The sequence below is a fragment of the Podarcis cretensis genome (genome assembly GCF_951804945.1).
Source record: "Podarcis cretensis genome assembly, chromosome: 3".
Taxonomy (NCBI): Eukaryota; Metazoa; Chordata; class Lepidosauria; order Squamata; family Lacertidae; genus Podarcis; species Podarcis cretensis.
In genome coordinates this window covers 29411956-29429313 of record NC_137172.1, presented here as the reverse complement: position 1 = coordinate 29429313, position 17358 = coordinate 29411956, and the positions used below count along the sequence as shown (strand labels likewise).

At 40.3% G+C, this 17358-nt stretch overlaps 1 protein-coding gene and 2 long non-coding RNA genes across 6 annotated transcripts in view; 2 read left to right on the top strand and 1 right to left on the bottom strand.

Moving 5' to 3' along the window:
• Positions 1-13459, top strand: part of GPATCH2 (G-patch domain containing 2) — a 101374-nt gene extending 87915 nt beyond the window's left edge. For all 4 annotated transcript variants that reach the window (XM_079968800.1, XM_079968797.1, XM_079968798.1 and 1 more), the window contains exon 10: positions 12053-13459. In XM_079968800.1, the coding sequence (XP_079824926.1) occupies positions 12053-12222 (170 nt within the window). In that variant the 3' untranslated portion in view covers positions 12223-13459. The remainder of the gene's footprint in view (positions 1-12052) is intronic.
• LOC307212006 overlaps positions 1-17358 on the bottom strand; it is a 70324-nt gene that overhangs the window by 19426 nt on the left and 33540 nt on the right. Inside the window, exon 2 of the long non-coding RNA XR_013836716.1 lies at positions 10954-11083. This is a non-coding gene — a long non-coding RNA (uncharacterized lncRNA). The remainder of the gene's footprint in view (positions 1-10953; positions 11084-17358) is intronic.
• On the top strand, positions 9050-10954 carry LOC307212015. Its single transcript, XR_013836726.1, has 3 exons — positions 9050-9171; positions 9439-9705; positions 10408-10954. It is a non-coding gene; the product is annotated as an uncharacterized lncRNA (long non-coding RNA).

Sequence of the window (17358 nt, the reverse complement as noted above, 5' to 3'; positions counted from 1 at the left end):
ACAGTCTTTGGGGCTCAAGTTCAGGGCTGCACACCTCAAGGACCCCCAAATGACCACCCAGAGAGCACTTGACTATGGAGACAGCAGCAAACAGACCTTTCATCGGCACATGGGGGCACTGGGCCCACCAGGACTGATGCCGGTCACTGCTTCCTTATTTCGAATAACACTCAATAGTCTAGTTAGGCTTTTCTACAACAAAATAGTGCTTGTTTTGTTAAATGTGTTTAATACCAGGGCAGTGAACGTTTACTCCATTTTATTCCTGCAGTTATGATGGTGTGGTGATCTAAGTGAGTTTAAAATGCAAAATGGCGCATTTCTTTCTTTCTTTTTTAATCAGAGTTGTCAAGCTTGCTTTTGTCTTTGCTGTCACATATCAGGAATGTAGAAGTAGCTGTAAATCATGGAATGGCAGTAGCAAGGGGAGAAGAGAAATGTTAATTGTGTGCTTCACAGCTGAAGTAATACACATGGCTGTAAGACCCCTGTCTACTACAGGACATAGAAGATTAAGATTAAACCTTACACTTAAATACCCTGGGAACTGAGCACTGCCCAGTAAGACTGGACCCGTTTTTGTTTCAAAAGAAGTATGAAATCAAATAAGATAATCAAATTGTTTGTATTGAGTTAATTTACAAAGCTCTGCTGGAATGTTGCATTCCACTAAGAGTTTAAAAGATCCACGAAATAAACTGTGAAAGTAAGGTACCTATGCAATCCTGCAACTAGTTAGTTGCTCCCCTTGACTTAAAATGCCTTAGCTTGTGTGTAACTGGATGAATTATATTCCTTACAGTGGTGTTTAAGTATAATTCAATTATTCTGCCTTATTTATTCAATTATTTGGATATTTTTCCAACCTTACCCCAGAGGCTCAGATCTGGCAAAAAGGCCAGCCTCCCAGTAATAGACTTGCGAGCCTAGCAAGTGCATGAAGAAAAGATTTCCATTGCCACATTCATAAATGTCGGTCGGTGACAAATGGTTTTCCCTATCTTTGTATGCAGTATGTTGAACAGCCTTATTTATGCATGTATGGAGGATAGATAGCATGGTGGAGCTAACAAACAGTTGGAATGAGGTGTTTGTGTATTTGTGAATCCTGTTCAGCACCTGTGCCGCTACGTACTTCTAGATATGTTACAAGGCTGTAGACTACTGTAGCTAGAAGTGTTATTGGTTAAACATTTATTAATTGTGACAAGAACACCCAATTTATTTCAGCGCTCTGGCTTATTTACTGCTCTTTCACCTTTGTATTTTGTATTGAAAAAGTAAAATGAATATTGATAGAGTTAGCTATTGATTTCTAAATTTATAGCCTGTTCTCAGCCTTGAGACAAAGTCACATACCAATAGCGCCGTGTGTATTAGTAACAAAGGATGTAGATTTACTCTTACAGCAATGAAAAACTGTTGAAGCAAGAAACTTTTAGCAGTGGAGAGCATTTTATAGTTTGAAAAATGTCATCTGTAAAGGTGAACTAAAGCGGTGAAGAAAATAAGGTGAATTCCATCAGATAATTCCAGTCAACAGCTGAAGTAATAGGGTCCTAATCTGTATTTTTTTTTTCTCGAAAGAGGAAACGTTTGACTTTATAGTCTATGCTAAAGCTCCTTTTTTAACATTGCAGCAAGAAACCAGGAAGGGTGTACCACCTGAAACAAAAGATGCTTCTCCTCATATATTGCCTACAGTTTACCTACAGCCTTTTAAAAATGACAAAGAATGGTTGGAATATGTTGTTCCTCTTAGGGCAGCCATGAATTTATTTCAGGAAATAAATACCTGAAGGAATTGATGACTAGTGAAGCAATATAATATCTGACATGGGAGCATGTCATTCTGAATGCCTTTGTCGGCTTGCTAAACACCTGAACTGTAATACTATTTCATATGAGTCCTTAAGAGGCTTTATGGCAAAAACAGAGTGCCCTTGAGTTTGTGTGGATATGCATGCACCTGGGCACACACTCACAAAACAAGTGCTTTCATTGTTGATTCCTGATCCCTTGGAACGTGACTAGGAAAGTAGGGCTCTAGCATTTCCAATTTCAGCATCCAATAGAGTCATTTTTTGCCCCCTGAGCAAATACAATGGTAGCAATACAATGGGCAAGGGACAATCCACTCCTACTGCACTTAACTGGTTTTACGTACTATATAAACACATACTATCAAAGAGGCTACAGATATGTTGGAGATCAAAACTTAACTGCAGTACCCTCAGGTAATCCTGTGTCTCTGAGATCACAGAGTCACCCAGAAGGTTCTCCATTGAAGTCTGATTTCTGTAACTGTCTGTCTTCTGTGCTTCCCTGGAACTGAAACCAGTTGTGTCCTTCTCCTGGTTTGTTTCTCCTCTATGTCTCAGCAGAACACCAAAGGTTTAGCACTTTCTCATCACACATCCATCATCTTCTCCCTTCTCCACACCCCTGGCTTTCTGTACTTTCTTCTCTGTACTGTCCCCCACAGTTCGATTGTTAACTTGTGGAAACTTTGGGCAATATCTCCTCCTCTTCCTACCCCACATATAAAAATGTGAGGTTTACATAGAAAAGAATGCCCTGGCACTAAAAGTACAGGGAAGCTTTTCTTGGCCTTTTGCTTTTGGAGCTGCCTTTTTAAATTGCTGTATAACTTTAAGCCACTTCACACATTGCATGCATTCCAGGTAGCAAGTTCTTGTAATGAAACTCCACCAGTTTTCATGGTGATGTTCACACATGCGCATGTACAAAGTGAAATTAGAACAAGCAAAAACAGCAGAGGCTTGCTTTAAACATTTCACATGTAAAATGCAGCAAATGCTAGCATATAATGGTAGCTCAAGGTAGTAGATAATCTTTGATGAAAAATAAATGCTTCAATATTTTGTCTGGGTTAGTTGGCTACATGTTGTGTTTCAGGCTGATGCACTTTGGAATGACTTGAGTTATCAACTCTATTTTTTTATAAGAATGTGTTTTAATGAAAAATCTGACAGATTCTCTATTATGGTATGTAATATCAAGTGCTGCTATAAGGTCATCATGACTCTGTTTAACAAGGTAATCAAAAGGCTAAATGTTTTCATTCCGCTTAAAAATTGCCAGCAAAACTATTTTGCTGACGTCTAATGCAGCAGTGATTAAAAATCAGACTTGAATATGAGCAGTGCCAAAATGATGATTTGAAACTACTGTGATTATACTATTCCAACAGAGGTTACCCAGGCCTGGCTTGTGGTGAAGGTCAACCTTCTGATCTGTTTATAGAAAAAGGACAGATTTGGGTTAGCTAGATAAGCTGGGGTAAATTTCCAATGCACTGAGCATAAGAGGTTGCTTCCAGTTTTTCTACTGTATAACAAGCTTGCATATTGTCCCTGTTAACACCAAATGGTTCTGCTGGCATTGTATGATTGGTCCAATTAAAGATTCTATCAAAGAGAACAACCAGCAAAAATGCCTATAACCAGTACTTTTTCACACAGCCCATAGTTAAACTATGGACCACCAACTTGGAGGTTTTAACAGAGGATTAGACGAATTTGTGGAGGCTAGTAGTATTGTAATTTTATGTTGTGAACCGCCCCGAGATCTGCAGATGTATACACATTTAATAAATTATAATACCTTCACTGTCAGAGGCAATGTGCTTCCCAAAATCAACTGCTGGTAATCACACATGGGGAAAGGGCTATTGTGCTTAGTTTCTGCTTGGAAGTTTCCCATGGGCATCTGGTCAGCCGCTGTGAGAACAGGCTGTTGGACTAGATGGGCCTTTGCTTTATCCAGGAGGCTCCTCCTATCTACTTCAGAAATATGGTATCCTGAACAGGCTTAGCTGCTGTTTTTATCCGTAAGCCGCCTCTAGTCTTGTCAGGGGGAAAGGTGGGTTATAAATAAATAATCAAGAGCTCAGTAGCTAAAGCATGAGACTCTTAATCTCAGGGTTGTGGGTTCAAGCCTCATGTTGGGCAAAGAGATTCCTGCATTGCAGGGAGTTGGACTAGATGATCCTTGTGGTCCTTTCCAATTCCACAATTCTGCGATAAGCCCCAGTACACAGTGCTGTATCATGAATACGCAGCACCAGCCTTGTAAACCCCACTCTTCCCAAAGTGCGTCTTAAAAGCTGCTCATGGGAGGAAGTCAGAAATGCTCTTTAGAGAGGATTGAGAAGATGCTAGCAGAAGATAAAGGGAGTGAATGCATGAAGGTGCCTTATAGCAAGTCAGGCCATTGTTTTATCTGGCCCAATGTTGACTGCATCTCGAATATCTCAGGCAGAGGTTGTTTCCAGCTTTACTACCTGATCTTTGCCGGGGGGGGGGGGGGTCTGCTTACGAAGTATGTGCTGTGCCACTTGAATTGTGGCCATACCCTGAGGGGAACAGGGTGCAAACCCTTGCTTGTGCTTAAAGGTGCTATTTAGGTCTTACCATTGACTTTGCATTGAAACATACAGATTAGCATTCAAACAAAAGGTCTCAGCATTCACTTTCTAGGAGTGCAGATGGCGAAGCAGAGCATACAGTGCATATAGCAGCGTTGGTGTGATTGCATGTTGCCCACTTCAAGCCTCATGGGCCTTACTCTCCCTCAATGAAGTTCCACTGAGCAAAAGGCTTCGCACCTGTGGAAACCATCCCAGCAGGCATGTGAGCGTCTTTGTATACCATTTGTGTCAACTCAAAAGCATTGAGCTGCATTATTCCTCAATACTGTGCAAGTTCAGCATAGTTAACTGGATTACTTTGGTTTGGTTTGGTTTGGTTTGGTTACTGGTAGTGATTTTTGTATCTATATAAACATTAGCTTTTTTTTTTTTTTTTAAAAAAGAATTATTCTCACTGATTTATTTGCGCTAGGGGAACCGTTAGGAAAAAATCATGGATCAAGACGGCTTGTGGTTTCGAGAGCAGCACTGTTACAGCACATTTTTCCTGCATCAAGCGGTTTCAGACCTTTACATTTTGCAGGCTGGTTTAGCAGCCACAAATAGAGAAGTGAAAGGAATACTCTGAATATTAAATGCCTTCAGAAAACAGGGGGAAAGGTGCACTGGGTTATAAAGCGAAGCAGCATGTATCTCCCTGTTTTCCATTGGCTGTTTATCCAACATCAATACAACACTTTAGGAGCCAAATTACTAAACAAGCTGCCAATTAGGCTTCCAGTCAGCTGGATAGATTAGTGGCTAAGAGAGGCAGATACAAGATTTTCATCTCTTGAGCCAATTACTCAAGTGAATTACCATCCACGGTGCTCCTTGGGAATTTAAGGTAGAAAAGACTCACTCTGCTGCGATAGTGAGATCCAGGATAGGGGGTCAGGGTTATCAGGCCACGTAGTGTAAAAATTGCCCAAGCAAAAAAGAGATCCTTCTTGGAAAGGACTTAAAGGATTTAGGGCTGCCAGGAGTGCTGGAAAAGAAAATAATAGTTGTGGGGTGTCCTGCTGCAGCAAACTTGTTAAATTCACATGTGTTAATCTTATAAAAGGGAAGAGAGAACCAAAACGGCCTCAGTTTTAGCAAAACAAAAAACAAAAAACCCTCAGTATGAAATAGTGCCTTCTTAGGAAATGATCAGACTGCTCCACTTTTACATGCAGATATTACTAAAAATGCAGGGTAAGGAATATTACATTGTGTTTAATCCAAAATCATTTAATTGGAACTATTTGGAGAGTCCTACACACATACATTTCCATGTCATGTTTTATTTCTAAACCACTTACGTTTCATACTTGGTGATTCCAGGCCCAAAATTTAGGCTGCAGCCCTATGCATACTGAATGGCACCACTAAGCAAAATGGGATTTACTTCTGAGTAGACATCCAAAGGATTGCTCTATGATGGTACAATCCTGTGCATATCTGCTCAGAAGTAAGTTTCACTGAGTTCAGTGAGACTGTGAGGTAAGATTAAGAATAAACTGGTTTTTAAGAGACTGACTAAAAATGCTCCTACAGTGGTGCCTCGCAAGACGAAATTAATCCGTTCCGTGAGGCTCTTCGTATAGCGGTTTTTTCGTCTTGCGAAGCAAGCCCATTGACAGCTTAGCGGATTAGCGCTATTAGCGGTTTAGCGGCTTTTAGCGGATCAGCTGATAAGCGGCTTATCAGCGGATCAGCTGATAAGCGGCTTAGGGCTTAGGAAAAGGGGGGGAAAGGGGAAAAAACCCCGCAGGAACTCGCAAGACATTTTCATCTTGCGAAGCAAGCCCATAGGGAAATTCGTTTTGCGAAGCGCCTCCAAAACGGAAAACCCTTTCGTCTAGCGGGTTTTCCGTCTTGCGAGGCGTTCGTCTTGCGGGGCACCACCGCAGTTAATTGGAAATAATTTATTTTAAAATGGTAATTTATTATTAATACTTTTAGTACTTAATATTTTTAAGTACTTCAAAAAGTGTAGATTTCAATTGTCATATGAGAAGAGACAATCTCTTTTCTCTCTCAACACAGGAGGGAACACTTTTCTAATATGCCTGCTATGACACATACAGGCATCATCTAAAAAGAGAACATTTTTCTTCTACAACTAATTGTTTTATTCATGTATCATTTTATTCAGATTTAATGCATTCAGTGATTTAAAATAAATGAATATATGATATTAATCAACCAAGAGTTTGTACATCAATAGATAGACCTCCCCCCACAAGAAGAAGAAGAAGAAGAGAAGAAGAGTTTGGATTTGATATCCCGCCTTTCACTCCCTTTAAGGAGTCTCAAAGCGGCTAACATTCTCCTTTCCCTTCCTCCCCCACAACAAACACTCTGTGAGGTGAGTGAGGCTGAGAGACTTCAGATAAGTGTGACTGGCCCAAGGTCACCCAGCAGCTGCATGTGGAGGAGTGGAGACGCGAACCCGGTTCCCCAGATTACGAGCCTACCGCTCTTAACCACTACACCACACTGGCTCTCACAAATATAATGTTAAAAATAGAATGTACAGGTCAACCACAGATAAAGCTTCCACCACTAAGCATCTGCATAAATAAAGAGATCTGATTTCCCACCCTAAAAGACGCTCTAATCAGTATTTGTGCTCCATGAGAACAGCATTTTGCCCATGCCTATGTATCAAACATATTCTGTGTGGCATTTTTTTCTAAGTAGTGCGCTTCTCGGTTTCTGTTAACAAAGCTGCTGTTTTTTGGTCTATCAAAAGCAGCTCATTCCAACAGAGTTCACTGGGACTTACATCTTGGTAAGTATACCTGGATTTGCAACATTAAACTCGTGTTAAAGGGGAAGTGACATCAGTTTTCTTATGAGCCTGAACCGGAAACAATGTGTTTCAGTCACAGTGCTAGCAATTAATGTTCACACAGATTAAGCAAGAAATTGTTTATTTAATCAAGGCCACTTCTGGTATTGTTTTGTTTTGGTTTTTTAAAAAAATACTCTATAAAAATAAAGTTCGAAAGGTACCAAAGCAAAAGCTGCAAGATGTGCATGTTAAAATATACGCAAAGTTTCTGCGGTTCTTTTGTGTTTTGAGAGCCCTACTGAAATTCTTAAGCAAATGTAAAACCTGAACTTCGGCAAGCTGTTGTATCCCAAAATGATTAAACAGATGTGAAGCCTGCAGCAGCATTAGACCTCTGATCTGATTTTTAGCTTACAGATGGAATTAAATTAATTCATGGCAATCCCTGTAAAATCAAGGGTATGGCACTGAATGCTAGTGCTCTGCTTAACCAGAATGTACCTGTTCCAACAGCTGTTGAGAAAAATTACATGGCTTAATTTTCATAGAAATCTACCTTTAATGACATCATAAATATTATTTTGAAATAAAAATTTAATTGCAAGGTTTGTTTTTTCTCTCTCTTTTTTTTCAAAGGAGTGCCTTGATTTACTATATACAAACTTTATTGCCCTTTTTCTTTTATGGGCTTTATATTAAGTCTCTAAAACATTTACATGCATAAGAACTATCTCCAGGAATTGTGAAAATATGCACTGGTAGAACTACAAGACTGTACATTTTGGCTTACTGTGATTTCTCGGGAAATTCTGAAGCTTTTGCTCTACCAATGAAAGTCACTGGCCAAGCAAGTGTGTTCTGTTTACTGTGTTTGTGGCAACAACTGCAGTGAGCTACCCACTGACACTGTTTGTTCTGGTAGCAATCAGACATTGCAGTCCTTAAACAGCAGAAAAAGCTTTGTGCCACTGGTGCAGCAGCCTATTATTAATGAGCAGTATTAACTCTGGTCTTGCAGAGATTGTCACAAAGTCTTTCCTGCTGAAACAGTTGGAGATTCTCTGCCTTTCTCAGGCTGTTTGCATAGCTACTTTTCTTATAGATGGAGAAAAAACCCTGCTACTGTATTTATAATCCTCAACATGGTTAGAAAGTTGCCCCCAATTGTTTCTGGGGCCACTTGCTAGAAACAGCCCCTTGGGAAGTTAATTCTTTTAATTGTGATGTTCCAAGTAGTTGCTTTAATTAGTCAATAAATATAAAGTACAGTAAAAGTAGTTTTTAGTTCCTTGCCTTTCATCCAAAGAACACCAATAAATTTTGCATGTGGTTGTTCTCTCTCTGTTTTAGGTGACACAGGAAAAACGGCAAGAAATAAGGTTACAGTAATTGTTGCCTCAAATAGAAGGCAATGTTCAAAATAAGCCAATTAGAATGCCTGCAATTTGCTAAATCACAACAGAAAGTCATTCTCAAATTGAGGCTTCAGAGTTTTCCACAAACAATGAAATATTGCATACAGCTTGCCTTTTTTTAAAAAAAGGCAAACTTTTAAAGGCCTAGTGCAGATGCAATTCTGTCCCATCACCAGAGCATAGTCTGGTGATTAGGAACAACACACCAAGTACCAGGTGCTTATCCAAGTCCCTTCTCTCACTTAAACATTTGTCTCTTTCCTTTTAAATGTTGACACAGCATTATGTCCAAACTGCACTGATATTTTTTGGTAACCATTGTGTCAAGCCATAATTTGCCAACTTGTTTGTGACCATCAGTTACAAAATGATCTGGTGCTAACAATGATTTGGTGCCATCAGACATAGTGCACTGACCAAAACTGAAGGGGGAATGTCCACATGAGCGAAGTGGAGCACATGATCCCATGCAATGCTCCCAAACGGCGAATACCAAACAATAAGGCAGCATTCCATCTGCACTTGTGCTACAAGGGGTGGCAGTGGTTAAGTGTGGTGTAGTGGTTAAGAGCGGTGGACTCGTAATCTGGGGAACCGGGTTTGTGTCTCCACTCCTCCACATGCAGCTGCTGGGTGACCTTGGGCTAGTCACACTTCTCTGAAGTCTCTCAGCCTCACTCACCTCACAGAGTTTTTGTTGTGGGGGAGGAAGGGAAAGGAGAATGTTAGCCGCTTTGAGACTCCTTCGGGTAATGATAAAACGGGATAGCAAATCCAAAAGAAAGAAAGAAAGAAAGAAAGAAAGAAAGAAAGAACTAGTTTTCTTATCCTTTAGTAAGTATGCAATGACAACAGACTTTGATCCACTGAAAAGTGCTTTTGAACTGTAGTTGGCCTCTGTCAGTCTCAAGAGACAATGGAAGAGTTCACCTTCGGGGTTAAAGTCAAAGTGCTGGAGAGTTGCAGCACCTGCCTTTAAACATGTTATCATTAAAAACATTGAATGATACCCAGTGTTGCACAAGTGGATTTCCTCTTCCTCTCCTGCCTTTGTCCCCACCCCTGCTCACAAATATGTCCCATAGAATCATAGAATCATAGAGTTGGAAGAGACCACAAGGGCCATCGAGTCCAACCCCCTGCCAAGCAGGAAACACCATCAGAGCACTCCTGACATATGGTTGTCAAGCCTCTGCTTAAAGACCTCCAAAGAAGGAGACTCCACCACACTCCTTGGCAGCAAATTCCACTGTCGAACAGCTCTTACTGTCAAGAAGTTCTTCCTAATGTTTAGGTGGAATCTTTTTTCTTGTAGTTTGGAACCATTGCTCCGTGTCCGCTTCTCTGGAGCAGCAGAAAACAACCTTTCTCCCTCCTCTATGTGACATCCTTTTATGTATTTGAATATGGCTATCATATCACCCCTTAACCTCCTCTTCTCCAGGCTAAACATGCCCAGCTCCCTTAGCCGTTCCTCATAAGGCATCGTTTCCAGGCCTTTGACCATTTTGGTTGCCCTCCTCTGGACACGTTCCAGTTTGTCAGTGTCCTTCTTGAACTGTGGTGCCCAGAACTGGACACAGTACTCCAGGTGAGGTCTGACCAGAGCAGAATACAGTGGCACTATTACTTCCCTTGATCTAGATGCTATACTCCTATTGATGCAGCCCAGAATTGCATTGGCTTTTTTAGCTGCCGCGTCACACTGTTGGCTCATGTCAAGTTTGTGGTCAACCAAGACTCCTAGATCCTTTTCACATGTACTGCTCTCAAGCCAGGTCTCAACCCTCCAAAGCAGATGTAATGAGAGTGGGGGCTGCAGGAGGTAGGAGAGGAAGAGAAAAGCCTGTTGCCTGAGCAGAACTTGGCTCTCCCAGTCGACGCACACAGTTGGATACCTCCCACCAACCTGTTTTCTTTCTGTACCCTTTGCACTGTGGCGTACGCTTTTATATCCCTAGCACATCTCATTTTGTGTTTAAAACAATCGTGTAAGGAAGGTTATGCTGCGAGAGTGAGTGGCTTGTTGAAAACCATTCAGTGAGCTCTAATAGCTGAGGCTAGGGTTAAAGCAAGTGCGAATCCACATAAAAATCCAGCACTTGATCAGGTGGGCTTGCAGTACGGTAGGAGCAACAGTAAGTAGTCTTGGCATGCAATTAGCAAAGCTGCTTTTTGGCTTGTATATTTATAGGTGCTGAATGGAACAAAATGCATGGAGTTTCAAATTCTGATAATTATATCCTATGTTGAGAAGGAAAATTTCATTATATTGTATATTAAAGTACTTAAGTATCAGTTAAAAACAAAACTCTTCCAATTACCTGTCAGTCACAGAAAATTGCGTACTTTCCACTGAGGGGCTGGCATCAAGAATAGTAACACCACTATATAAAGTTGCACATTTTGAAGAACAGGGTGTTCAGCTCTCTATTCCTTATAAAATGCTGGTTTCTGTTAATGTTAAAAAGAGCAATTATAAGACTTTAACTTTTCCAGTCCCTTGTCTTAACTCTCTTGTACTCATTGTTATACATTTGTATCCAACTTTCAGCAAAGAGAGACCCACAACAGCTTTGTTAAGCTGAGCTTGTTAGGATTCCTCACCTATTTCCATTCTGCCTAGGACAATTTGCTGCCTGAGGCACAGGACAAGATGCCAGCAACCCACTTTTCTTATACAGGAGCCGAGCGGACTGGCATTTGCACCTTATTTCAAATCAGGCAAAAAGGACAGTGTCTTCAATTGCACCTGAGGTATCTTAGAATATTCAGGACAGGCCATGTGGCACATGCACAGCTCTGTCCTCGGCACAACTCAAAGAAAGTGGGAAAGGACAAAAAGAGAGAACCCTAATCCAAATATCTACATGGCAGCCTGACTCCAGTGCCACCATGAGCTGGGTTCTCTCATGTGCCCCCATAGCCACAGACGGGTGTGACACAGGCAGGAGTAGCTGGTAGTTAGCATAGATTAGATTTTTATGATGTTGGCCTCTCCAATAGTATCACCACATAATACTTAATATTATATAGACTGCAAAGATTTTAGTGACAAATGTGCAGTTTAAGGGAGCTGACCAATACTTTAACATTGATTAATGCAACCAGGTTCCCCTGTTTTCATTTCTATGGTTCTTGCCACCTTTGAGTCATGTTGGAATGTAATTTCCAACACATGTTATTATGCATGGTGTTAAGCATTTATATAATTCTTTTTTTCTCTTTCAAATAAGGAAAATTAGCCTATAACATTCTCAGATCAGCATGCAACCTTGAGGTCGATGTGCACAAAGACATCCTGTTCTAGCAACCTATTAGATAAATTAGGAGAATAAGAAGGTTTAAGGCTTACGGGGAGATTATCCTGCTCTTCTGCATATGGCCATCCTGATTAATGCTGTGTATTTCTTTTAATCTCAGGGTTTGTAGGTGAAAATGCTCAACCGATCTCAGATAGCAACATTGGCAGTAGGATGCTCCAAAGTATGGGCTGGACACCTGGCACAGGCCTTGGACCAGAAGGCAAAGGGATAGCCGAACCAATCCGAGCAATCCAGAGGCCAAAAGGACTTGGACTTGGATTCAGCTAACCTAAAGGCACTCCAGCTGCTGTTCAGACAAGACGACGACCAACCTTTCAACTTTGAAATAACTAAAAACATTCAGCTGTTCTCAGAAACATCCAGTGATTCTTACCGTCACTTTTGAATACAGAAGCCTCAATGTTTTCTATTAAAAGCTGCAAGGGACCAGCCATTAGGGCAGTCCTGATGTTTGAACCCTAACTCTGTAATGGTGCTAATCTTTTTAATTGTACTTTTTTATTTTCTGTGGTCTTGACCATTTATATTGTCAAAATTTCCAAGAACTGATTGGATTCGTTCCCCCCACCCCTTTAAAGACTTGCCAACTGCACAGGTGCACCTGAGTTTTTCTTTCTCAACCCTTTCATAGAACAGGCCACTTTTGCTCGTTTCAATTATAATGGAAAGCTGCTGTGTTACTTAATAAGATGGTGCAGATGCAGTATAGTATTAGACATTGCTGCACATCTCCCTTCCATTCCAAAAAGGTCTTGGTAGATTGTTCATCAAGGCAGCATAGATGCGGAGCTGCTTTAACAGCACTCTAGTGAGGAAAGAAGGAGTGACAGAGTTCACCTTTCTAAAAGATTGCATCTCTGCCTCAGTGGCAGCCAGATACAGCCTTCATGGGCAGGGCTGCTCATGACTCTGCCTCATTTCAGGCCAGTTTAGTTTTATATTTAATTTGATATACAATATTTGCAGATGAGCCAACATAAAGCACATCTTGCTTCCCAGCATGCAATTTTGCATGACAAACGCATGACAAACGGCAAGCTTTATTATTCCAGGAGTTGCCGTATGTAACTCCACCCTCCTCTCTCTCACCCTAATACACACACCTTTTGAGTACAATTTTAATTGATTGTTGCATCTTAGGTGGTGTTATTTTAAAAGCAAGGTTTTTAAACCAATTGTACTGCTGTCATTTATCCAATCACTGTGAATGTGTATCCCAACCCGTTGTTAGCTAAGTGGATTTAAAATGGGACATTAGAGTCTCTGAATTATAGTTATAATTTGGGAGATATTTCTTAACTGGAAAGAAACAAAACATGGTGGTGACAAAGGTGGGCCAGGGTGGAGGCTTCTCAGGCACATATTCTTGAAAGAAGGTGAAAGGATTTGAAACAGTCTAACAGGAAGTGCTTTAATTTTATCAACACCCATAATTTCACACTTAATATCTTGGCTTGCTTTTGTGCTGACACCAATCTCATTAAAGAGTCCTTCTATCACTAGACTGGAGGTTTATTTCAATGACTGTGTTAGCTTGGCTTAATCATACCTGTACCCTAAAGTAATCACTTCAGAATTCATATACTGCTGCCAGCATAAGGCTGTATTCAGATGTCACACTTCCCACCACCTGCTATCATTGGCATAATAACATTCCCTACCAGACACAATGGGTGAGATCCAGAGAACTGCAAGCAGAGTTCCACTTACACCATTGGGCTTTCTTGCTCCTCGATTCCCATTGCCACCCACTTTGCCCTCAAAAAGCCACCCTTGAGGGTGCCGGGGGGGGGGGGGGAGAAAATCAGCAGAGATAACACCAGCTTTTGTGACTGAAAAAAATTGGTACTCTTAAATAATAAAATCCAGTTTCTGAATTCTCCTCCCCCCCCCCCTTTTCTTTTTTGCCATGCTCAAAACATAAGGAATAGGGGAATACTCAATTCTCAATGGCTTCAAGTTAGTAACAAACTGTAACCTGAAAACTGCCATTGCCTGGGCACTGTGGTATCAGTAATATATTAGTTGCTACTGCATTGCACCTGGTCATCATATGAATGGGCAATTAACTGGTTTTCAGTAGAAAGGGAGGAAGCAGTTATGGCAAGGGTTACGATGAGGCAGTGGCCAAAGACAAAGGTCCCAAGTAACTAAGAGGAAGAAGCAGGAGTTAAGGGAAAATATATAGGATTCAGGTGACAGTATTTGTTTGCTAAGGTCGGAATTATCTATTCTGATTGGTTGCTCAGTGTCTCAGGCAAAGACTTTTGTCATCAACTGCTCTTTGATCGAATTCAGGTTGGGAACCCCGGGCATGAACCAAATTTCATCCAACTCCCTGGTCCCCTTCCAACCATCAGCTGCTCAGTGAGGTGAGAAAGGCTTTGATGTTCAGGTCCTTCCCCTTTTCTGTTCCTTGCAAATATGCAAAAAGTATGCAAAAATGCATATGATTTTGAGAGTGCAAATACATTTTGAAGCTTGAGACTTCAAATAGCTGAAAAGAAGGAATTATTGTTCAGCTATTTATTGAACCTTGTTTGCATTCTTCTGGTATTACTGAGTTTTGCCTTCTGCACAGGCAAAATAAAGAAAGGGAGTTGGAGAGCTTTTTATAAATATGTATATTTATTTTAAAAAGTTATGTGAATAAAATGGAAGGTAAATATGAGTGCAGTTATTAAGAAATAAATCGCTCTGAGTGGGTGTCTGGCTCTGTCTGCTACCGGAATATGGCCTTTGCCACAGTAATTCATAAAGTGAATTCTGTAACATGGTGCTCCTACTATAAAAATGTCCCTAGAGTGTGCTACAATTTGTAGCTTCCCTCCCAAACAAATTGTGCTTCCTTTTGCAATGTGATTTTAGGTAAGTAGATCTAGGGATCAACCATTGCAGTGTAACTGAGGAAAGGAGGGTGGTTTAGAGATTTAGTCATAAAACTTCAAGAATTATGAGCTGGGTTGTAATTTAGATTTTAGAATAATTTATTGCAAGGCAAATACCTACCTTTGATTAAAAGCTGCAATGCTCAGTGTTAAAATGCTAGCATAGGTATTTTTGATGCTTCCACATGGAAAAGTTAAGCAGGCGTTTTCTCTTTGGTCGAGTAATAATAAATTGACATCCTCTGGAGCCCTGGTGGCTGATGGGTAATAATTTAGGCATATAGTAGACTTGATTAATTTGTTATCCAAGTAATACTAGACTACTGTACATACATGCAGCTTTAATGAAAGTACTGTATGTGCATTTAATATATAATCAACCTGACTTTTTTGTGTGCATGTAGCACTATAACTCCACTTTGTGATTAAAATGAAAAACTATAGGCATACAGATATGTTCTGCTGTAGAGGGATCATTGTGTAATAAGCTTGTTTTCTACCATTTGCCCTTCCATTTTGCCTTTTAAAATTCAGTATGTGTTTTTTATTTAAAAAAACCTGAAGTTGAATTAGCAGAAAGTGACTCGACATCCACACTGAAATTAAAATTTCAAAACTGTGACCAGCCAGAACAGAACATTATAAATTCTACTGGGGGGGGGGCACAAAACAAAATGCCTTAAATGTTAAAGGGTAAAGAGGTATAGTCAACATATAGGGGTGGATTGCTATAAGTCACAAATCAAATCATTATAACAAAAGGGGGAAATCACATAGAAAGGTTTTGTGCTCTATAGCACCATCTGGTGCTGCATGTTTATAACACATTTAAAATGCTGTTTTTTGACTAATGTAGCTGAATCAGAAGTGGGTCTCCAGGTGGCTTAGAAAAAGTTAAAATACACACTATTACATTTTAGGGTTATAACCATCAGTAGCCAATGTTTTAGTTTATGCCAGCACTTCCCAAACTTGTTTTTCATGAATCACTTGAAAAGTGCTGAGGCTCATGGCGGGCCACTTAACAATTTCTCTACCTGTCATAGCAATTCTAATATGTTATGCTAGTTGCTGCATCATTTTAATTGCATTTTTATAGCTTCTTTTACTTCTATTGTACGTATTTACTGCACTGCAATTCGAATTCCATAGAATTAAAATTATAAATGTTCTTCACAGACATGCCACAGGCCACCAGTTTGGAAACCCCTGATTTATGTTATTCCTCTGAGAATCGTGGTGAAGACTGGGGTGTGCAACTAAAACCTTGGCTATGCATTATTTTTACCCCATGAGAGAATGCTTGAAGCATCCTCTGTGTCGCCATAATGTTCAGTACCACATGCTTCTTCCGTGTGGAAGGGGGAGTTTTCATGCCAGCAATATGACCTATTTCTGGTGGTGGTTGGGCACCCTTCAATGACTGATTCAAGTGCATCTGCATGATAATAAGGATGCATTGACTAGTCCCAAGAATCTCACTAGTTTTCTCACCTAGAGTTCCTGTCATTTAAAAATACTCCCATGCAGAGTTACTACAATTTGAAAAAGGTTGCAGCATTTGGCAATTGGTCATTCATTTCTTTATCCACTGACTTATTTCAAATAGATGAAATCTGACTATAGTTTTTGTTATTATATTAATCCATCCAATAACATTGATTGCATTCTAAGAAATTTTTGATCTGTGATTTTAGAATCACACAAGTTGCCTTAGGGGTAAGAATGAGTCTTTTTCAAAGAAAAAAACCCCAAGTCATTAGGTATTAAATACTCATTGATTTAACAGGTTTGCCGTAATATATATTCAATTGACGAGTGGACCATGAAGGCTCCTTCTGGAGGTCTCCTACTAAGCACAGACTCATTACTTTACACACCTGACATTTTAAGTAGATCCAGATTTCTCTCCAGCGAGTCAGTCCCATTAACTGTCAGTGTGATGATCTACTATTGCCACTTTTGGTTTTATCTGTACATTAGAGTTGTCTCCTGTCTTTGAATTGTCAGACAGCATAAATCATCCCCCTGATTCAGACATCGCTGCATTTGCAGCGGAACAATGAGACTCGATTCCTTGTCAACTTTTTCAGGGAAATGTTTGTGTTTCGTTGTAGTTGGAACAAACGTAGGTGCATTTTTGCCTATGCATTCCGGTTAGAAAACTGTAGCTGTGGATATAAGAAGGAATCACACTGATCTCTTCCCTCCTACATTCAACCCTTGCCTAAATCAACAGGTGAGCCATTTCTAAACTGTTTTCCTGTTTCTCATCTTAGGCTATGTCGTAAGAGCAGCAACTCACCAAGAGGCTAATCATGAGCCACATTAATACATAGTAAATGAAAACTGGCAGGATCGCTGAAAGCATAAGTAATTCTTAATGAGTAATTCTGAGTAATTCTTAATGAGTGCTACAGTTGGCTTATAGGGCAACGGCAACACAGAACCAATACACCAGCATTCTCCCCAGTGCTTTTTTTCTGGGGGAGACGCAGGGGTACACATACCCCTA